Below are 24388 nucleotides of genomic sequence, written 5' to 3'. Positions count from 1 at the left end.
GCTGCAGCTTGCTTCAGTTGATGTCGCTGATTACATTTGAACATTTTAAATGTTTCATTCAGCGTGATCAGCTGACTGAGTTTGACAGGCGAGCTTTGAATAGACAAAAACCAAATAGTTGCATTGATAGCTCTAATCCCTGGCAATCTGTATTAAAGGGACTATATGTGAGTTAAATTTGGAGGCTCTAATTAAAAATTCTAATCTCCTTGAGGTAGCTGTGTTGTGATTTAAACTGAATTTAATTGAATTATAATCATTGTAAATATTTTTGTGCTTAGAGTTGGGTATTTCCGACAGGATGTGAAGTCAACAGCATGTCATACTGTGACTCCAGCAGTAGATGGCGTGGGTGGCCAGCATGCTCAGCGGCACTAAGACAGCTGAGTCACACATATACACAGAGCCGGAAAAATACTGACAAAAAAAGAGCTGCTGCTGTTGAGAAATTCTTCCGAGTCCACTGTTGTCCGAGAACCACCGGAAAGATGCTAACTATAACACTGAAGACACTCCAACAGCAGACGTTCAGAATCGAAATAGACCCAGAACTGACGGTGAGTAGAAGTTAACGGGGCCGAAGTAAACATGGTCGGGCTCGGGGGGCTGGCTGAGGCATGCGGGAATTTTACCCGGTGTGGGGAAATAGCCATAGTAAAGGGTGTTTAAATTGAGATAAATCAGTTTTGTTTGTTTTTTTTATTACAAACCCCCCAAAATAAATAACATTACGTCGATGTGACAAAAATGCTTCCAGACAAGTTATCAGTTCTGCAGTATCGCAGAGTTCACATAAGGTACTATAGCGCAGGAAAGACAGGAATAGAGCACATTTTCCTTCAAAATAAAATAATAAAACACTATCGAAAAGTCGGCTCCATCCCAACCACAACCATGCGGAAGAAGCTACATGAATGGAAGATCTGCAGTTTACTCATGGATGGTGTTTGCGTATTCACTGGGTTTCGTTGTGATGTTATGCAGTGAATAAGCAGCATGTGTGTACGTTGAAATAACAGACCGGAAATATGTGTGTTTTGTTATTTCACTTGACACTGTTTCACTCGGACTTGTTTCAGTATATCACCATGAATGACGGTGCAGTATTTTAAGCCTGTCCGCAAATGTAACACTGGGATGGCTGATCGTTAAATCTGTTAGATTAAAAAAAAAAGTTTCCCCATCAAATAATAGTTCATCAAATTAAATTATGTTTATTAAGCTAATAACGTTTTTAATAACGTTTTAAGTATTATGTCATGTTAATGGCAGGGACTGTAACAATCATTGGCATCACACAGTGTTTGGTGTTTAGTTCTTCTTTACATGTCTTCTTATCAGTTGGTTATGCAAATATATACTGATGTAAAAGTGTACCATGAGCTATATAATGAGCTTATAGCTTTTTATGTAACTGTCAAGTCATTTTAAAAATGTAAAATTGCTCAATTCATTACTATTATCTTTTTAAAATGGAAATTTCACCCAACACATTTATTTTCCCAAGTGGACCTTTTGTTATACTGGTGCGCTTGATTGCCATGAGGTTTGTCACATGGACTGTGCATTGAGCTGGCTCCAGAGAAAAGAGGGTAAAGATATTGAACCAGCTTAAAACAAACTACAGGCATATGTTGTTTTATTACAAGCGACTCAGAGACCTGCCGCATGAACTTAAAACACCTTTGTTTCCTAATGTGTTCTCAGCCTGCTATAGCTCCAGGCAGAGGAATGTAGTGATTTTAACACATAAAATATTAATTTCACAGTATTCACAGTTATAGATCCAGAGGGAAGAATTCTAATTATTAAATTATCCATACTTAACAAAAAGTTCTGTATTGTAAGTGTATACGGCTGCTCATTCTTCCACGTTTTTTTTACTGCACTCTCCCTAGATTGCTTACTTGTTCTTGGGGGCGACCTCAACTTTGGACTAAATGAAGAAATGGACAGCTGAATTCAGCAGGAACTCAGCGCAATTGGCTGTCCACAAATATAGTTAAACAGTACATGATCAATTTCAGACTTTGCGATGCATGGCGTTCCTTCCACCCTAACCGTAAGAAGTATACTTTATTCTCACATATCCATCACTCCTACTCTCGTTTCTATTATTTCCTAGTCAGCAGCTCACTGTAAAGTGACATTTCAGACACTGAGATGCACTGAGATACTGAGATGCTCCTGTATCTTTGATTCTAATAAGTAAGAAAATCATTCCACCAAGTAAAAACTGGAGATTAAATACATCATTGCTTAAAGATGAAGATTTTATTAAATATTTAAAAAACAGTGAGCTTTATATTTAGACTGTAATGATCTGCCTGGACCATCAGCATCTGTTTTCTGGGAAGCAGGAAAAGCTGTGATGAGAGGTAAAATAATTTAATTCTCGTCACATAAAAAGAAAAGAGAAAACAAACGTATTCAGGAATTAGAAGAAATAATCAAATCGTAGAAGTGTCCTCCCAGGAACAGGAAAATTCTGAAAAAAATACATAAACAAAACTAGAATTAAATGAAATTTTCAATAAAAAAAAATCAATTCTTACTACAAAGACTGCTTGCAAAAGTTTGAACATGGTAACAATTCAGGTCGATTTCTAGCCAACCAGTTAAAAATAAATAAAGAAAAATGACTATAGGTGCCATTAAAGACTTATCTGGGAACACATTATATGACCCTGAAAGAATAAACAACACTTTCAGGAAATTTTACAAAACTTCATATTACCAACAGATGAACCCATCAAAAAACGAAATCGATCCATTACTTGACAACGTAATCTTTCTGAAAGGATCAGACAGTCAAGCAATGTCACTGGCTTCACCGCTGACATCAGGTGAACTCCAGAAAGCCCTGAAAAGTACGCAAAATAGTAAGGCTCCAGGTCCAGATGGATTTCAAGTAGAGCATTCTGGCACCAGTATTCCACAGAATGCTGCAGGAAATCAAGGAAAATGTCAGACTACCACCAAATATGAATTCTCCCAACATTAGTCTCCTACTAAAACCAGGCTATAGTGATCGAGAGCATAAAATGCAAGAACGTAGAACATAAAATCAGTCTTTATGCAGATGATGTGTTATTTTTTCTCCAACACTCACAAACCACTCTCTTTTTGAGGTAATTATATTAAAAAACAATCTCAAGAGTTTCAGATTATTCGATAAGCTGATTAAAATATATCTATCAGTCTGGTCTCAGATATGTTTAAAAACCTTTAAATTGATTAGAAATCCCAGTCTACAATTAATACAATGCAAAATACTACACAGACTGCACTATACAGGTCAACAGATGTTCACGATGGGTTTTACATCATGTAACAACTGGTCATACACCTGACAATTACATCCACGCTCTTTGGTTCTGTCCACCTGTTCAGAGGTTTTGCCGTGCGATATGTGAAGACTTGTCAAAGTGTCTGAAATGTAGCATTCCAGCCTCCCCTTCAGTTTGCTTATTGGGCGACTTACATGATGGCACTACAGAGATGAATACAGTTCACATGGCTCTCACCGCCCTATGCATCGCCAAGAAGACTCTCCTCATGAACTGGAGGGTTTTGGGGGTTCTCCGCCACCGGGCTGGGGTTTTGGCTGGGCCTGGGGGGCTTGGGTCCTGGTTAGTGTGTTGCCAGGGTGGTGGTGATTGCATGCACGGTGGCCCAGCCCTGGTGCGGGGGCCTCTGGTGCATCAGTGGAACTCGGGGGGGGGGGGCTCTTCAGCTGCCAGGGTGGTGGTCTCTGCTTAACCACTAAACGTTATTAGGGAAAATAACGTATTCTGATGCTGATACTTGTGTTGAAAGTGTGGACTTCAAACTCTGTACCAGTTTTAACATTGTGTTGATGGGCTACATAAAACCAGAGTTATGATAAGAAAAATACTTCATGTTTTTTTCTGAATACTATCATCACATCTAGTGCGGGAAGAAACAGTAAAAACAGTAGTGATGTCAGGCCTGCAGGTTATCCCTGTGATTTGTTCGCTGTCTTGTGGTGAACAGAAACTATTTTTGGAGTGGCACAAAGAATTTGTGTGGCATCTTATTGTGACACCTAATTGTTTTGTAATTTTAATTTTAGTAGTAGTTTTAAATGGTTGTACAAAGAAAACCCCCAAGGCATTAGCTGTTTAAATTTACAATGTATATTTGCATTTAAACAATAAACATGTTTGTGGTTTTTACAGTAAAAAATATAACTTTTTCCAACTTGGATTTTATGATTTTTGTGTAATTTTAGATCAATTCTGTTAACACGGTGTCTTAATATAAAACAATAACTCTAAATTCAGACATGTGAGGTTGTGCTGAAGAGAATGATATCAAACAAGGCAAGTTTTAAAGGTGAAATACAAAGACAAAATCAAAAGTAGTGAAAAACGGCCAATTAAACCCTGGACCTGGAGGGTTAATTAGCCAACAGCTGCCAGGTGTGGCTCATCAGGAGGGTCGAGGGGCACAGGGTGGGAGATGCTTTCTGGAACAAGCCATCGGAAGACAAAACACACATACAGACAGAGAGAGACAGCAGGCCAGTACAGGAGGACCCAGGGGATCATAGTTTAACATGCAAAGAGGTGCAGCTGTTAAAAAGAATTCACAGACTAATAAAAGGCATAAATTAATCCACATCAACTTATAACAATATTCTAATTAGAAATCCTCATGAGAACCAGGAGATGTAATACAGCAACACTTTGTGTCTCCGGTTAAAGTAAGAAAATCTCCCAAAAAGTCAAAGTAATTGTATTTAACATCACTGTACTTGTGATTATTTATTACAGTTGTATAAAGCGCTTTGACTGCTCAGAAGAGTAGAAAAGCGCTATATAAGAACCAGTCCATTATTTATTTTTCAATTTAGGAAAATATTTTCTTTAAAAACTCTGATTTTAATATGTCACGTAAAAACAATGAACAGCCTTGTTTTTTGTGACAGATGTATGCAGTTAAACTGTCAAAACATATTAGGCAGCGTTGTGGCAAAATGGCATAACTGGAATTATAAAAGCAACAATCAAACTCTTAACTGTGCTCTCATTTTAAATAGTTACATTTTCAGTTATATCGATAATCACAAATAATCACTTTGACGTGAGACAGTGAGATAAATGGATCTGTCAGTTCGCAGACAAAGGATAGTAAGAAGAGCTCATTCCACCTAATATTTCTTGATATGTTTGACAGGTGAAAGCCCTGAAGGAGAAAATAGAAGAGCACAGAGGTAAAGATGCATTTCCTTCAGTGGGACAGAAACTCATCTATGCAGGTAAGCTTGAGGGTTAAGAGAAAATAATAGCTGATTTTTAATCAGACGTTGTTTCTCATGTCATTACCTCAAAAAAAATAGTAATAATAATTTACCCAGTATAATTAATTTGGGAAATGCAGACTGCAAACACACTATAATTATAGTAATTAAATTGAATAGAACAGCTGTGGCAGAGGTGGATAAGCTGCAACAAATGTGGCATTTAAACAGTTCTCCACTTCACGACCTCTCCCGCTATCATCTGATCTTAAAAGATTGTCTGAGAAACAGGTGACAATACCTAAGTAAGTTTTAGTAGAGACCGCCACAGCAAGCAGTCCAGATATAATTGAAATGAAGACTGCCATCTTTATACATTTAGGAAGAAAGCCTTATATGTTTGCTGCAGTATATATTAAAATTACAAAAATTGTTGTCTTCTCTTGTACATTACTCGAAATGTCACTATGTTCAACTTCCTGACTGAAGGATTTTAATCTAACTCACTGGGCTGAGCAGGTTTTCCATATGCTGTAAGACTAAAGCAGAGGTCCAGGCTCCAATCTGCTATTGCTTCTATTTGTTCTCTATCCCCAGCTTTCCTGTCTTCTCTCCACTGTCCGAACACAATAAAGAGTAAAAGCCACAAAAAATACATTGGAAAAAAAACAGAAAGTAAAACTGCTTCAACACACTAAACTGTTTAATTGGAAAATTTAACTTAAAGTATTAAATCTAAAAGTACTTTCTCTGCAGAAAAGATTTCTCATTGCTATATGGAATAATACATGTTCTGAACAAAATAAACGTATTCATCCGTCCGTCCGTCCTCTTCTGCTTATCTATTCAGGGCCGTGGGGGTGCTGGAGTTTATCCCAGCTGCCATAGGGCAAGAGACAGGGTACGCTCTGGACAGTCTGCTGCAGGGCCGACACAGAGAGACAGACAACCACTTGCACTGACATTTGCACCTATTTAAAATGACCAGCTAATCTAACCCCACTTAGTGCATGTCTTTGGACTGTGAGAGGAGGACCCAGGGAGAAAACACGGGGGAGAGCCCCACACGGAAAGGCCTCGGACACATGGTAGATTTGAACCCACAAACTTCTTGGTGTGAGGCGACAGTGCTAACCACCACACAATATGCTGCCCCAGATTAAATGTATATTAGAAAAATTTAAATGTCACAACTGGAATTAAAGGTGAGCATAAGTCTCATGAGTTTGACTACTACCATAATGCTGTTGAATTGGGGTCATCATAACAGCTTTGACTGGCAGCTGCAGTCACGGAGAAACTTGCACAAACCATTCCCAAACTTCTCTGTTTGGGAATGGATCAGGACCCAGAGAGGAGGTCCAGCGTTTACTTTACAAAACCACAATGGACTGTTTCAAACTGACAGCGTGAGGTGTTCTGCAGTAAACTGGATTAACCGACAGAAGGACCCGAGGCCCTGGCGTACTTTTTCGGTAAGTTAAATGTGTGCTTGTCAGCTATTTAGCAACTATGTCCTTGGCTAGCTAGCTACGATGAGAAGTCGGCTGTCAGGGAAAGCGGCGTTCATCAGTTAATCTGTGCACATGAATGAACTGAGAGCCGACACTTTGAGCTTGAATGTTCATTAAATTCAGTGCTGTAGTTCAGACATTTGCTCAGCTGCTCTGACTGTACTGAACTAAAGGATGTTCAGACCTGCAGCTGAAGGTGAGGCGCTGAAACCAGTTACATGAGAAACAGAGAAAAGTCACCGGCCTGTTCAGTCACTAACTAATGTGTGTTAAGATTGGAAAAGCAACAGGCTGGACTGTCCTTCAGCTCTGTGTAGAGCTGATTATTAAATATGTGCAAACAGCAGCATGTTTTCTCTCTCTAGCCACATCTGTAAGGACAGTAACACGAAATTTACAAAAACCTTGCAGTTCAATAACTCGTCATTAGCACAATTAGAACAATTAGAATTAGAGGACTGAAAATGTTCTCACGGTTACAGTTTACAATACTCAGGCACCAGCTCAAACACTGGTGATGATATGTTTGTCTGTTTCCCTGCAGCTGACCACGATGCACCAGGACTGGAAAGCTGCTCCATCATCATATGTTTGGAAATCACAATTTAAAAACCACCAACAACTCAAAGGTAAACATTAAACTGTAAACTTTCGTAAATAAAAAGCTAATGTCAGCAGAACTGTAGAACTGAAAAAATGTAAGTGTAGAACTGCAGATCCTGAAGTGTGTGAGGACAGGAAAGGATCAGATTTATTTCAGATTTGAAGGATGAACATGTTACGGTTTGTGTTGATTCTGTTCTCTTTGTGATTACAGGGGCTGCCCTCAGATTAGACCTCAGCACCACCCAGTGACAGCAGACAGATCATCCTATGATTCACGCTTTGCAGTAACTCCAACATTAACTGATGAAAAAAGTGCAAAGGCTAAAGCACCATATTGTGTGCTTTCAGTGAAAGCTGCAGGTGTTTTATTGATAAAGTTAAAGACAAAAAGTCAAAGGGATTAATCACCCCTGCCTGCTATATATCAGCATAAACAGTACCTCAGTTTGGTGTTTCAGAAAGCTGCTGATCTCAAACCTGCACAGCTTCTGTTTAATAGACTGAATGCAGTCAGCTGCATGAAGAAGACATGAGATTTTCTCTGACAGCATTGAATACAACCTGATGAAGGTCAAAGGTCGTCACTTGTATGTTAAACTAAAAGGTTAATCTGCAGTTCTTTCACACTGCGTGTGTTATTTGTAATTGAGTCATTCATACCAGAATAATCAGAGAGGATAATATATATTTTAATAACTAGCTACAGGACTGAATATAACCTGATCATGTGAGTCCAGAGCCTCTTTATATGAGGATGATGTGCAGTACTTCTAACAGCACACAAAGCAAATGTCGCTGTCACACCGTTCATGAAGTGCTGGGGTTGCACATTTTCTGGGATGGGCTTAAGGTGGAGGTCTGAAGATTTCCCTCTGAGGGCGCTGCTGGTAAACAGTTTGAGTCCTGCTTGATCCCTGCGATGAGCTTCAGTCTTCCTGATGTTTCTGAAATGACGTCTTTCTCAGTAGTTAAACAGAACATCTGGCAAAGGACAGCTGTGCTCCTGCTGGTCACTGGTTTTCCCCCAGGGTGAATGTATCTGTTGATGATTCTAATAAATAAATAGAAAAATGACACCGCCTTCTGCTGCTGTGCTTTTAAATCTAACATTTTATTTAAAGTTTCCATGTTACCAGGTATGAGAGTGCTCTGTGATTTGATCTAAAACTGTTTAAAACGTCATTTTTATATTATCTTTGGTCTTGTGTAAAATCTCAGGGCAACAGTTAATTTCCAGATAATTATGGAATGAACAGTAACTCTGGGCCTCTGTGGAGTGTGCAGTAGTAACAGGTGTGTAGCATTGTTAACTAGATAGCAACATGCCTCTAACACAGTGCGTATGCTAACGGCTAGTCTAGCAAATGAATTAACAGGAGCTAAAGAGTGATGTTAAATGTTGTAGAACAATTAGATGTTGCGATGTGTTTTTGTAATTATAACAACGTGGTTGTTAGCATAGGCAAGTTTAGGCCCTTTTTCATCAGAGCACCCCTAATGATGGCCATATAAACAGTAGTAATAATAGCACATTTTCATGTTATTTTCTGACATTGTCTTCAAATGTTATATTTTCCTAACTTTTCTATTGATGACAGTACAGGATAGAATGAAAGCAGGTTTTATGTCCAGTGTTGTTGATGTCATGGTGTTACAGTCCGCTCATACAGAGGCGTTGCTGCTTCTGCAGCCTGGTTTGTCATCTATAGCCTGATAAGCCTTCCATTGCTGCCACAGAAAGAAGATAAAGAAGTAATTAATTCTTTGAGCTGATCTCTTGCAATGAAGTATTACACATTATATTCCTGTAAATAATTAAATGTGTTACTTGTATAATATTCACAAGTTTTTTTTCTCTTCTTTTATCTTTATTCCAAGGTAAAGTATTTGTTGTGTGCCAAGTAAATGGGTTACAGCAACACCTGGGTATGTAGAGGTGCATATATCCAATCCTACACAGTTGTTTTGTATGATAGAGCACAATTCCTCAGCATCATTTGAAATGGTTTTGTCCAAATGAAGAAAAGTCATTACCAAAAAAGAGAAACCGGTACAAGATAGCACAGTGGAAAAAATATTATTTCTTAATAAAAATGAGCAAAGTCACCCTAGTATTCATAAGCACATTCATGTCCTACAATTTGACAACACTGCAGCAGTTTTAACATAAACATCTCATGCCCTACTGGATTTTAATCAAACATAAACGTGAAATCACACTGGCAAACTTTTTTGACATTGATAGACTTCTATTAGCGTTACCCAAACATTAATCCAAAACTAATTAGATGAATGAATCAACCACAAAAAACAGATTAGATTATTTTTATTTCTGTTCTTAGTACTAATTATTCTCATGCCGACACTGTTGTAAGACAGAAAAAGGCTGTCACAAATAGATGACATTTGGGGTGGGGGTGCCACGTCGTCCATCTTTTTTTACAGTCATCGATCTTGCCTGTTTCATGAAACCAGTCATCTCCATCATCAAAGGTTTCCTTCTTAACATGTTAAAGGAGTTATTAAAAGTTTCTTCAAACTACACATTTGCCAGCGTTATCAGTTAGAGAAAACCTATGAGGATAATAAATAAAAGCCACAAATTTTGATTAGTTTAGTTATTTCCGATCAGTTTCATGATCACATAGCAAACTGCACATACTGATTATTCTTAAAGTGAGTTCAGTATCATATATTTGTCTGAGCTTATTAGGTGCTGATATGGGCCAAAAGACTCTGAATGTAAAAGTAGAATTTTTATTGTGGCTCCTAGAGAAATTTAAGTAATTCACTTAGATTCACTCAAAAAAGAAGAAGAAAATATTACTCTCTGGCTCTCTTCTACAGCCTGTCTTTGTCCTTGTGGTGACCTTTCTTTCCTAAAACATGACCTAGTCAATATCAGTCTAGATATCCAGCTAGATTGCTTTTTAAGGCATAGCTCAGAGATCTCTGTCTGACTGGACTGGGGAGGGTCCTTAAACATTTGGTCACAGGTTATTTCAGATGTGAAAATAATTATTAGCTTATTACTGATGCAGTTACATGATAAGGGCTTTAAGCAGCTTGTTAAAAAGCTTGACCCAAGATATGACATTCCAGAAAAACATATTGGTAGTGCTTTTTATTACAGCCTTGTAATAGTTTAGTAGGATAACACGGAGGAACAGAACATAATAAGGTGGTAAGTTCTAAGTTATTACCATTCAATTACCAAAGTAATAACCACTAAAGTACTATTGTGGTAGCAACAGTGGTTACAGTTGAGTATTACACTGAAATTTATGTAATTGGATAATAATGGCCCAAAACTGGGGGTAATAATGTGGAAACACAGCTCTGTAAGAAAGTGGCAATAGTAGGGTAACAAGTCAGAAACAAGCATTAATAATGTGTTATTACCACTCAATTACCTTTGGTAGCTTAAAGGTGTGTTATTATTGACCGGAAACAACTGTGGTAGTTTTTACGTAATAAGCAGAAACCAGAGCCAAATAAGCAAAATGCAAGGAAAGCAGGAAACAGAGTTTTGAAATGCAAAAGTGCCTAATAACATATTCATAACCATGTTAATAAAATTTTAAAAGAAACTTAAGTGTATCTTGCAGTTTTAAAAAGGGAAGCCATTGTAGAAGTGCATAACACTTTTTGTTTCGTAAAACGTTTCGTAAATTATATAAGAAGGATGATGCCACTTGCAGTTGCTTGCCTTGGAGATTGATGGATCACACTATGAGTGCGTGATGTCTCTGAAATAGCAACAGTGAAAATGCTCAGCTCAAAGCTTTTTGATGGGACTTCCTAAACCATTGATTGATTTCACATTGGCTACGTTTATATTTTCTATACACCCTACATGTAAAGGTTACAGCCTATAAATCTGTTTCATAGTCAGTGTTCAATCATTCTGTCATATCTTTTGTCACTTGCTGTTTCTGTGTGAATGTCACAGGCAAAATCTTAAACGATGATATCCCACTGAAAGAGTACAGAATCGATGAGAAGAACTTTGTGGTGGTCATGGTTACCAAGGTTAGTGTCTTTGGTTTCTTCTTTAGACGGTCATGTTATACACACAACTTTGTTGCTTTTTTATTTACTCAGTTTTACTATAGCTTGTGATGGCTGCCAGGGTGACTATATTGGTTCTGTGCACTTCCTCCATAAAAACGATATCAATACACTATTATACACTAAGCATCAATTCTTAACACTATCACAGTTATTTATTGCAATCCTTGTCCAGTTAAAGTTGTGCACAACAAAGTTCTCCTGAAGACTTTTAAACTACTGTTTAACTCTTTGCCTGCCATGTATTACCAATACTGCTATCATATCCCTGTATTTCGGCACTAACCCTCTGTTAGTTCATTTTTCCTGAATCTATTTAATTGGTATACATTTTTTCACACCTTTGGTTCTTCTAGTGAAGTTTTAATATCTGCAAAAATTACAAAAAAGTTATTATTTCCTTTGCATGTCATTGAGTAAAGTAAGTATTTGATCCCCGAGCAAAACATGACCAACTTGGCGAGCACAGTGGTGACAGTTGTTATATGTGGAATTTTGTCCCACTCCTCTTCACAGAAACTCTCTAAATCATGTAGATTCCTTGCCTGCTGCTTGCCTCAACACAAAGCTTTCAGCTCCCTCCACACATCTTCTAGGACTGAGGTCTGGAGGCTGGCTAGTCAATCCCTCATCTTAACGTGCTTCTTTTTTAGGCACTCATTTGTTGCCTTGGTGGTATGGTTTGGGTCATTGTCATGCTATAATACTAAGTCAACACTCATCATCAGTGTTCTGGTAGAGGGGCTTCTCATCCAAGAGTTTACAATACATACCTTTGTGCTTGGCTGTGGGATGATTTTCTTTGGGTCACACACTAGCATCTCTCTTTCTCCACAGTGGGTCAAGTTAACGCTAAAGAGATCGATTTTGGTTCCGTCTGACCACAGCACTTTCTCCCAAGCCTACAGTCTTCTGTGTGACGTCCTTTAAGAGGTCGTTGGTCTTATCCATGGTGTGGAGAGGTTATAATGGAAAGAAGTTATTCTGTGGACAGGTGTGCTTTATATACTTACTGAGTTGAGTGCAGGAGTATCTGTAGTTGATCAAATTGACTGATTGGTTGTGACCAATCAGTGGGAGCCAGAATACTGGCTCAGTTGTAGGAGATCAAAGATTTATTTCCCTCAATGACATGCACAACAATTTATAACTTTGATGTAATATGTTTTTTAATGTATATTTAATATCCTGTCTCTCACACTTAAAATAAATTGGCACAAAAATGAATTTCTTTGTAAGTGAGCAAACTTACAAATATATTAGAATTCAATGAGTCGCTTTCTCTCAGAGTCATATTTCTGAAAGTGTAATAATGTTCTATGGTTTAATCTTCTCCATAGTAGTCATTTACTTATTATAAATAAAGGGAAGTTCTGCCCTTTGAAGTATATGGGTTTTCTACGGGAAAGCCCACTCTGCATCGCCTAGAGAAAACCATGATGGGCATGGGCTAATCCACACTTGTCCACTGTGGGCTCACATGGAAATGTTTCTTGGGGTAGTTTAACAGGGTTGCATCCTAACTGATTCTGTTTTAGTTACATGTGTGTAACTGTGTGTTTGTTTGACTATCTTAGCAACACCACTAATAATCAGCTCTCAAATGTCATTTTAGCCCAAACCAACCTCTCCTGCTGAAGCAGCCACTCACTCAGTTCCCACGCCAGCTGCAACTCCAGTGCCACCCTCAGCTGCAGCACCAGCACCAGCCTCTGGCCCAACACAGGTGCCCTCCACACCAACACACACAATGTCTGCTGCTGTACCTGCCTCACAGTCAGTGCCTCCCTCAGAAGCCCCGCCCTCTGTTCAAGAAAACACCACTGTGGCTTCTGTTGGTGCAACAGCAAAACCCACCTTGGACTCACACTCAGAATCAGCTCTGGCCTCTGGTTCCACAGCCACTGCTGCCTCTTCCACAGCTCCTGAAGCTGTACAGGAAGCCCCTGAGTTAGTCCCTACAGATAGCCCCACCCCTGCTGCCCAGTCAGAAGAAGAGCTGAGGGAAGACCCAGAGAATGAACCATCTGGCACAGCACCAGTCCAGTCCTCTGCTTCAAGGTTGGATAATAGTTTTATGTAAACTGTGGCAGTTTAATTGTTTGATCAAGAAATATCATAAGAAGTTGTAAAATGGGTAGGTAAGCTCATATTATTCTAGTTTAGATGGTTATATATCGAAGAAGCTCTAATTACTTTCTGCATGTCTTGTCACCTTCAAAGAATCAAGGTCATTTTGTGCCTTGTGTGAGAGCATGGATAATTACAACTTTAGATGTAATGCGTAGGTGGCCCAGTACTTTTCTTCGTATAGTGAAGCTGAGTAGTAATTGCAGTGACAGTTTTTTTTCTTCAAGCATAAGTGTGCTGCTGTAGGTTGATCATAAAACAACACAACCTTGATGAACACGGTGAATATGGATTCATTTTCATTGTTTAATCAGTGTTTCATTCATTCTGGCCATGTTAGTGCTGTGGCTGTAGTGAGGAACTGAACATGATGTATGTTATTTACTTTTTTTAGTTTTAGTATATTACTGGCACTCAATTCAGTTTGATTTATATCGTGGCAGTTCACAAAAACAGTCATCGTATGCAGGAAGAGAACCTGAGTAGTGGATATAAGCATTAAGTTATATCATAGTGCCTCAATATAGAGCAAGGAACACTTAAAATCCTAAATCCTGGTTCTTTAGAATGAACATTTACGTCATGTTTTATCTGTTTGTTCATCTCTCTCAGCCTCGTTGATGAACTGGGTCTTCTTGAAGAAGCAGCATCAATACTGGGTAATTATCAGTGATTATTCTTTTCTTTGTCATAACTAGTAAAATACTAATGTACTAATTATATGGTGCTTTTTGTTTTAATCATTAGAGTGCGTCTGATACAGTAAACATTTTCTATATTACAGCATACGTGGAGATAGTAAGGAAATTAGAACAGTAGTTTCTATTGAAAAATTCAGCATTTAAACAGATACAGACTAAATAAGTGGAGTTCAGTTTTAGCCAGTAGTTGACAGCATTTTTTCCCCCCAAGCTTGACTGGAAATGTATCTTGCCCACTGCAATACTTTGGCAAGATACGAACGAGCCACCAACCTCCTGATTAGCAGACAACCTGTTCCTGAGCCAAAGCCCCTATGATGTACAGTACTGTGCAAAAGTCAGGTGCTACCTCTCATTTATTCCTGTCTTGCTTCCAATGAGTGAGACTGTTTTTCTTTGGACATTGGCTACTTTCTTACTCAATTTAAGTCCTGATCTTTTTGTTTGTCTCTTAACTCTGACCTATGGGTCATAACTCAACTGATGATCCACAGTTGTGTCAAGACATAACACACAACAAAGAAAAAAACAAATCTTAAATTATATATTTAGGCGCTTTATTACTTGCAGCATCTCAAACCCCCCCCCCCCCCCCCCCCCCACACACACACACACACACAAAATTTGTTTCCATTTTTTTAGCTGAATGTATGAGAAAAAATCCAAAGATGGTAAAACTGGAACCATATGCAAGTATTTTTGCACCAATAACGTGTTTTCTTAGTCAAAAAATGTTTCATATCTCACTGGAAAGTGGAGAACAAAAGCAGAAGTTGCAGTCCTAAAAACTTTCTACAGCAAATGAACAGTATCTGAAAGTTTGTATCATCTAGCTGACCTGACATCATGGAGATGTTCTTTCAGTTGATCTGTCCACTGTTTGCTGTTTTATCAGAAATGATCACAACAGGTGGAAAGATGTAATGCTCCTTTTTTCTCTTTTTAAAAAATATGTTCTTCAAAGTGTTTTCTATCTTTAATAGTAAACCAAAGAACAAAGACTAACAGTCACTAATCACAAAAAGCAAAACGATAAGACATCACTCCCAGGCTTGTAATTTCTTTCTCATTCATCCATTTGTGTGTCTTTTTTTATGTTGGGTTATCAGCATCCTCTTCAGACAATATCTTTGATAAGGTCCATAAATGGTACTCATACATAAACTATTTTAAAATTATTTAGTAAAATCTTGTTTTTTTGTTTTTGTTTTTTGTCGACACAGTTCTATACTAGTATTTTACTGATTAACATATAGATATAATAAGATGCATTGTGGGAGGAACAGCCATCCCGCCCTGACTGATCTTACCCAACAGAGATGTATGCATATTAGCCAAGTTTTGAATGGCTGATTGAGTAGCCTGAATAACAGTGGGAATTTTGGTTTGCATATTTTTTTAATAAACCTGGTTAACTGATGTCACACTTGATGACATACATTTGTACTGTGCTGGTAGTGGCATGACCTCTGACACAGTCCAATTAATCATGCAACCAGAAGTTTCAGAGAATGGATCAAATGGAAAATGAACTGGTTCACCCATTCACACAAGCACGTTTTCCTGTGTAAGTGCTTTCTATCTAACATTCACACACAGTCATACTGTGATGCATCGGAGACCAGCTTAAGGTTTAGTATTTTCCCAAAGGACATTTGGCACGCAGACCGGAGCAGCTAGAGATCAAACCACCAACCTTCCATACATAGTGGGTGACGTGCTGCATATCCTGAGCTACCCTGGAATCAGTAATAAACGAGATCTCAGATGCTGCTGTGTGGAGATTACTGAAGCTAGAAGAATGTTGTCAGCATACTGAAAGCAGTTGTTAAAGGTCAAATATTAATGGTGACGGTAGTAAACCTTCCCTGGTACCACAGCTAAGATTAAATTGGAATGACATAATTCCATTAGAAAATAAATCAGTGCTGATGGTTCTGTGTACTTTGCATAAAAAGGAGGCAAAACTCCAGTTCTTTTTCAATGTATAAGTAGAAGCAGCCTTCTCAAATGCCTCCATTCTGGTCAAAGAGGGACCAGTATTATTTCTGAGTTTTTAGATAATAGGCAATAATCTGTACAACCAAACCAACCTCTGAATGAAAACGGTTAGTCGTTTCCACAATATTGGGAGGTTTTTCCACTTTGGAAAAGATGGGTAACATAGCTTTCGTTCAATATGTTGACCATTTTCCTACAGCTTTTGTTGCCCACCATGTTTAATGAATATGACTTTTTGTGATTGCCTTGGTGATTTCAGTGCATATTTGTGGATATTGTGACGTACAGGTTCACTTTAATAGATGCTGTTGGATGATCATGTTAACAACCCCTGCACTGTTTTTCTTGGCCATCATACAATAATTACACTGTCTGTCTTTTCATTGGTTAGAATAAGTTAAATGTGTTCTGCAGTGAACTAAACAACACTGGGGTATTGGAGCATTTATTTTTAGTATTGCTTGATCACGTTTGTTCTACTGTGAGAAACCAAAATATTGAAGTCGAGATTAAAATTCAATGACTTGTGCAGCCCTAATATGGGTTTTTGAGATTACTAGATCATTGTTTTCCACTTAATTTTACATTTTAAATTACATCCCACCTTTTGTATATTTGAGGTTGTATCTCTTTGAGGCTGCATAGAGACAAGAGGAGGCGCAAAAAGGCAGCGTGAACGCACAAGTTTGTGAAATTAATAACTGGAGAGATAGGCAAATTAAAATATGTAAATTTATACCATAGGTTCAAGTACTAGAAATCTTGGACAAGTTTGAATATTAAGGCCAGAGGTTAGGTTTTCTGAAAATTTTGCAAATGCGATAACTCAAGAAGGACCTAGGACTGTTTAGGTAGAAAACTCTTAATTTACAGATTTACAGACTTTCAAGTATCACTATTCTGTATTTAGTTCTATTGATATATCTACTGTGCCAAATAACACAAAAACAACCTGCGCACTTCATCTAGGTTCAGGTCAACTTTCCTGCCCCTAAAAACCTCTCTTGTTGTTACCACAGTGACTGGACCAGCATATGAAAACCTGGTGTCAGAGATTATGTCGATAGGATATGAGCGGGAGCAAGTTGTTGCTGCACTAAGAGCCAGTTACAACAACCCAGACAGAGCAGTGGAGTACTTGCTCATGGTGAGAGTTTAACCAGCTTCATAATCATGCTGAGCTGTATTGTAAACTATACAGTAACTGTTCATGTGTTGCAGGGTATTCCAGCAAGGGCTAGTGATCTGCACAATCCACAACCAAGTAGACATAGTACTCCAGCCAACCCCTCTACACCTTCTACAGAAGAACCACCACAGCAGCCTCCAGCACCCCCCAGTAGTAAGAGCCCAATTTATTTATTTATTTTTACTTCTCTTTAACTTTCTGTTTTAAACAAGGCAGCTTGTTTCCTCCGCATGAACTTCCTGGGGACACGGAAATGATGCCAAGATGACAACTGGAATAACTGTGGTCTAAAGCTACACAACGTCCACAAAAATTCTGCACACCACTAACGTTTTATCACTAGTGGAACTTCAACATCATCAGAGGAAGAATTTGGAAGTATTTCTTTTTTAGATTATTTCACTTTTTTACTATTTCCACTTTGTGCTGTGTACCAGTACCATTCCCAAAGTATGGTAAGACCACCACCGTGCTTGACAGTCGGTACAGTGTTCTTAGGTGTGAAAGTCTCACTTTTACTCCTCCAACTCCTCTTGCCATTGTGTCAAAATATTTTTTTCTGATCTGACTATAAAACTTTTCTCCAGAAGGGATTTCGCTTGACCAAATTTGTCCTTTATACAAAGCGTCTTTGATGCAGAAATGTCTGCATGTACCACAGAGCCATATCTCAGTGTTTTGAGTGTCTAAAGAAGTCTCACAGGTCTGAATATACACTTGAAGCCATTTATAATTCTTCTTGTTTGATTTTTAACTGGACTTTTAAGAGTTTAATAAAATTGGACCTTTAACTGTATTTCCATAAGTTTTACAGTTTTTCCTATTGATAAAAAATCTCCCTTATGACCATTCATACTACACAAAGGAATCAAGAAATAAACAATTATATGACAGAAAACTTTCTGTTTTTCACTTTCTACTACAGAAATTTCTGTTTTTTATGACTACAGTTAAACCCCACACCAAAACACTGGACAGTCTGGCCAATGAGCTACCAGAACTTTTTCTGTAAGTTTACACATTTATTTCTTCCAATTTAAGTCAAAAGAGTCATGCTGACAGATTTCTTTCTTTTCACAGCAACTTTTTCTTTATCATGTAGAAAAAAAACACCAAGTTTTGCCTCCAGTGGATGATGAGAGTCAAACCTTAAATACTGATCTGTATACATTGGTTTACGGTACACATCAACGTTTAAATGTCCCCCATTACAGATGGAAATCTCACAGCTAGCCTGTCATATCCTCCGTGGTGAATTTGATGTGTTCGCGCGTGATTATTGAATTGTGGTACGTCCTGAGATTTGATTTTCATCCAGGTGTCATCCACATAATCAATGACGTGGAGGTGTTCCAGGGTAGGATAACAGAGCCCTCTTTTCCCCTTCTTCCATGTACAAGTTGGGGACAATGGGTGAAACTGGGGAAGCCAAGGCACACACATGTTTCTGCCTGTAGTACTGAGCCTTGTATGTGAAATAGGTGGAATTAAGACTCAGATCCAAGACCAAACAGACTTGGTTGGTGCTGAGAGTGGTCCTGTTGCTCAGGTTGGGGTCATCCTGTTATCTCTTGCAAACTACCGCCACTGCTTCAGTGACTGGAACACAAGTGAAGAGAGATGTAACATCGTACAACACTATTATTTTATCTGCCTCCATAATGACGTCTCTCACCTTCTCAACAAAATTCAAGGTGTTCTGGATGTGGTGTTCAGAGCTGCCTACCAACGGGTTAAGGATCGAAACCAGAAACTTTGAGTTGTTATAGATGGCTGAATTGATCATACAGACAATTGATCTTAAAGGTACACCCTGTTTATGTATCTTATGTAAACCATACAAACTTGGTGAAGCATCCCCTGGGTATCCCGTCTTTAAGTCTGTTGTCATTAGCCGCTCCTGGGTCCAAACTCCGCTTCAGGTCCCAAAGTCAAACGAACACTGTGGCATCACTGAGAGTTACAAACTGTTTAAATTCTTTCATCTTTAATAATATGATCAGTGTGGCTGCTCTACAAGGTGAAACAACTAAGTTTGACATCCAGACATCCACGAAAACAGAATTTATGAAGTTAGCAAGGAGTTATCTGGCTAGTTTCCATTTAAAGATGATATATCATGTTCTGATTGAGGAATTTCTGAAAAATTAAAATGTACAGCTCTGCTATCACTTTTGACATAAAGGAAGACAGAAAACTAAACAGTCGTGACATTTGTAGGGTTATTGAATTTGGGCTAGCTGGTATATAATAATGTGCTACATTGTGGCTAGCTACACAGCTATGGTTGTCTTGTTCCAACTGCTTCAGACAATCTTATCAACCTCTTCCTAACCACTTCCTGGGTCTCGTTTCAGGGCCTCATAAGTATTTTTGTCACTGAGCAGTAACAAAATTTTCTCATGATAGTCTTTCTGGTTTAGCAAAACCGTGCACCAAGACAGAACTATGAAGCCACTCTCAGAACAGACTTCACTGTTTGGTTTTACTGTCTTTACATTGTATCCTATAAAATGTAATCTCTTCTTGAATAGCAACAGTTAACATTTTGTCCCCTCCTGAGCAGGGCCTGTGTCCAGCAGCCAGCCTGTCACTGCTGGAGGAGGATCTGGCTCCATAGGGAACCCTCTGGAGTTCCTGAGGAACCAGCCTCAGTTCCAGCAGATGAGACAGATCATCCAGCAGAACCCAGCCCTCCTGCCAGCCCTGCTGCAACAGCTCGGGAGAGACAACCCACAGCTGCTGCAGGTACCACACCACAAAACTCACCGTTCTCTAGTGGCGTTCTGTCAGGGTCTGTTAATATAATTTCTGTTTGACTGTTTAAGGTATCTCAAAGAACTGTTCCTAATAGTAAGAACAATAAAGAAATAAATCTGTAAATGTATTTTTCAGGAAACATTTCTCTGATATGTTAATGCGACGTAAAATCCCCCCAAGTGACTATATTAACTCATTCACTGCCATTGACGTCTATAGACGTCAATTGAAAAACTTACGTTGACTGCCATTGACGTCCATAGACGTCAATGGCAGTCAATGTAAGTTGAACTGAAGCCCACCAGCAGTAAAAGTAGACCTGCAAGGAGGTGCAGGGTTTGCGCACGTAAGGGATTGCGCAGTGAGACAAAAATGTGGTGCAAGTCTTGTTGTGTTTCACTGCCAGCCATTTGAAAATGGCTGGCAGTGAATGAGCTAATTGTTTACCATGTCCACTGTAGTTTGCCTAAACTGGGTGGTTGATATACAGTTCAACTGTGTAACTTGCAGCAAATCACAGAGCACCAGGAGCGTTTTGTACAGATGCTGAATGAGCCACAAGCTGGAGATACAGGAGGAGAAGATGCTGATGCCCATGGGTCACCACACACTAACTACATCCAGGTCACCCCACAGGAGAAAGAGGCAATTGAGAGGGTGAGTTTGCCAGTCACATTGACACAGTCAGTTCCACCAAATTTCCACAATTTGTGCAGAATTACACAAGCCTAGGAACAAATAGTTTTCTCTTTTAAACATATGAAAGGAAATCAGTCTGAACACAACCTGCTACTGAATTTCCATGACTTTTGTTGAAACATCAGTGATGGAAAATTATGTTGCTGGATCCTTGATGTTTTTCTGTTAGCATTAATGAAACAAATTCTTAAATATGCACATTGGAAAACATACAAATTTGAAGGGCAGTATTCTGCAATATTCTGGTCAAGCAGTTATGTATACTTAATAGTTTTTCTTCATGTAATTTTTCAAACAACAAATGAATGCATAAATGCAGGAACACGAGCATGAATGTTTTATAGTAGGTGTGTTTTTACATTTATTAGTCTTGTTGAATTGTCCATAAGGTGAAAGGAGGACTGAAAATGTCAATGACATTGTTTTCCAGTTAAAAGCACTGGGATTCCCTGAAGGTTTAGTCATCCAGGCGTACTTTGCTTGTGAGAAGAATGAGAATCTAGCTGCTAACTTCCTGCTACAGCAAACATGGGACGATGAGTAAGCCCGCATCACCGGGCTCATCACTGCTCAACAGAGGGCTGCAGAGTGGATGACACCACTGCAAGTCTGCCAGGGAGAAACAAGGGCAGGAGAGGAAGGGGATATTTCTTTTCACACCATGGGACTGTGGCCATTAAATGACGATGATGATGATGATGACAATGATGACATGGTGTTCAAAGTTAGTTGCGCTGCCTACTCTTCATTCAGCTATGATGATCATCATAGGTGCTACCACTGAGCATTGCCTCACTGCTACTACATCATTACTGCTGATGCTTGTATTGAGTGACCACACTGACAGAAGTCCCACCAGTAAATTTGCAAACAGCCTACATCACAGGCCAGCAGGATTTAAGTTAGAGGATTTCCTCTGCAGTGAGCTCACAGGCTGCCTGTTGAACACGTTAAACTACTGTACATGTGTAAAGTAAGGTAATACATAATAAATGAGAAAAAATGCATTTTCAACATGCGAACCTACATGTTGGAGTTCCCTGAACATTTGACTAAAACTGTTGACCTCACTGCTTGGAAGCTACTATTGATTTAGATCAAAGCTCATATTGGATCCTGTCACTTCCGCTGCTTATTTTGTCCATGCAAAAAGTCTTTGCAAATTCTTCTATTGGTGTCTGACCATGTAGATGTGTAAAAGGTGACTGAATTTCACAGCTGGATAGTTGAAATGTTGACACCTATTCAACCGTTCCCCAAAAAGGAGAAATGATAAAATGTTTTTAATTGAGATCATTTACATTTTAATTAAATGTAGAAATGTTAGTGTCCCCTATCTTTTACAAGTCGAGACTATCTCAAAGTTTTGTCTTTTTGATGACTGACTTACTCAGTCTGTTGCATTGAAAATGCACATCTGATAATGTCACAAAGAGTCCCTGCAATTAGGGTTAGAGAAACTCCTTTTCCACAAGACACCTGTTAAGTCAGAATGAATCACTCACACAAGTGCAGTTAAACTGTTGTTGCCTTGTTAAGGAAAGCTCTGGGGACAGTCGATAATAATGATAATAAGGCAAATAAAGAAACAGTGATGTCTGCTGTTGCTGCTTCTCCTCTTCCTTCTCCACCAAGCATTTGAGGTTTTAGTAGCTCCTCCCTGAGTCTGCTCTTGTGCCCTGCATTTTGACTTAAAGGTGTTTTTTTTTTTTTTCAGTTTGTTGTGATGGTGTGATTGAGTCACTTTATTTTAGTGTCATTACATTATTAGTACAAACTGCATCTATTAGTAACATTTTTTCTTGATGGTTTGGATAAGTAATATTTTACTTTATGTATTATTAGGGGCAAGGATTAATTTATAAATTTCAGTCAATAAAATAAACTTAAGGATGATTCATAGAGCAGACAAATCCTGAAAGTACAGAAATATACACGATACTTTCCCCAGCTGACCCAAGGGAGACTCTATTTTTTATTTACTCTCAATGATTGCTGTTTTAATTTGACATTCTCACATTTGTGTTGGAGAAATGATAAGAAACTGTAGGCATTCATTGGTCTTATATAATAGAGCAGTTAACTTCACTACCCATTTAACTACGTTTGTTGTCATTCACCAAGACAACAAGAAAGCCTTTTTAGGTTTGTACTGTGTTAAGTTTACAGGGAAAACTATGTTTATGTGCTTTTTCAGCATAGAATAAACTTCTAGGAGGTTTTAGCTAGTTTGTTTTTACCAGTTTTGTTAGATTGGACCTTACATTACTATTCATGTAGCCATAAAGGAAAAAAATATGAAAATGTGAAACTTTTTGCAAACAAAGAATCCATGAATTTCTTTTAAACAATCATTTTCTGTTCAGTGTTCTCATATCACATCCTCTATGCATCTTGAAACTGGAAAAGGGTTAGGCTGCTGTTCCTCCATGCCTTACGGTCAAAGACTTCACCACATTTTATTTTACAAACAGTGTTCATTTAAAAGTGGACTAAAAGAAATGGGAATGTTAAGTCGTTTTTCAGCATCCAGTGTGCTTGTGTTTAGACACACGATTGTTCTGTAGTGTTGTTAATGGGATAAACGATGTGAGCGAGAAATTGTATTTTGCTGTGACAAATGCTCCTTAGCTCGTTCCTTGCAAAAGAGTTTTATTTATGGCATGCCTTTGGATTAAGGATTGATCAAACTGCCATTGTGGCATCTCTCTGGTGTTAATTTGTCTGTTGTTTTCTTTTTTGGGTCTATAAGAATTACTACCAACCTTAAATGTACGAGTTGAGAAGTAGTTGTGATGGTTTTTTTGTTTTGTTTATGCATTGTGTATATTAAATGGCTTTTAAAAAATGAATAGTGATATTTTGTCATCAATATTGTTTTTGTGTGTACTATATTACTGCAAGCAGGCATTGCATAATTTCTGTGATTGATCTGCTGATTAATCTATCAAGGAATAGCTCAGAAGGTAGAGTGGTCGGCCCATGATCGGAAGGGTTAGGGGTTCAAATCTACTGAGGTACCCCTGAGCAAGGTACCGTCCCTACACACTGCTCCCCCGTGCGCCTGCTTAGTGGCTGCCCACTGCTTCACTGAGTGAATGGGTCAAATGCAGAGGAGTAATTTCAATAAAGTATACATTATTATTAATAACATATTTCTAGGTAAGAGAACCCTGCTGATACATGTTCCTCTTGCCACATCCTACTTGTGGCCTCTGCTGTGGCTTCAATCAAGACAAAATACAGATCAAAGCTGGACTGCGGGAACCTTAAACTGGCATTCTCCTTAACTGCCAGTAGGGGTAACTCTTGTGACAACGACGTAGATTTCCGTAGATCGATGTAGCTCAGAAATCAGGCAGCAAACCCCTCTGATCTGTACGACGCTAACTTCACGTACACGTCCTGTAACACGTCGATCCATGAAGCCCTCAACTATTGTAATTAGTAT

General features: G+C 38.6%; 1 protein-coding gene across 3 annotated transcripts; it reads left to right on the top strand.

Moving 5' to 3' along the window:
- Window positions 1-354: 354 nt before the first annotated feature.
- On the top strand, window positions 355-23771 carry rad23ab (RAD23 homolog A, nucleotide excision repair protein b). Of its 3 annotated transcripts, none has more exons than XR_014908096.1 (11): window positions 355-557; window positions 5203-5284; window positions 11339-11418; window positions 13073-13518; window positions 14200-14246; window positions 17309-17436; window positions 17511-17631; window positions 18429-18486; window positions 20045-20226; window positions 20749-20895; window positions 21368-23771. XR_014908096.1 is itself a non-coding variant. In XM_085386035.1 (11 exons), the coding sequence occupies exons 2-11, from the start codon at window positions 2036-2038 to the stop codon at window positions 21479-21481; spliced, it is 1374 nt and encodes a 457-aa protein (XP_085242161.1). In that variant the 5' UTR covers window positions 361-557; window positions 1899-2035; the 3' UTR covers window positions 21482-23771. The 3 variants fall into 3 exon arrangements, 2 of the variants coding, with proteins under 2 accessions (XP_085242160.1, XP_085242161.1); XM_085386035.1 differs by lacking the exon at window positions 18429-18486 and adding an exon at window positions 1899-2062 and having other exon boundaries at window positions 361-557; XM_085386034.1 differs by lacking the exon at window positions 18429-18486.
- Window positions 23772-24388: the final 617 nt, after the last annotated feature.

Source organism: Rhamphochromis longiceps, linkage group LG17, assembly GCF_057381845.1.
Source record: "Rhamphochromis longiceps isolate RC_006_pf linkage group LG17, R_longiceps_female_GT1.1, whole genome shotgun sequence".
Taxonomy (NCBI): domain Eukaryota; kingdom Metazoa; phylum Chordata; class Actinopteri; order Cichliformes; family Cichlidae; genus Rhamphochromis; species Rhamphochromis longiceps.
Note: the sequence above shows the minus strand (reverse complement) of the source record. Positions and strands in the feature narration are given on the sequence as shown.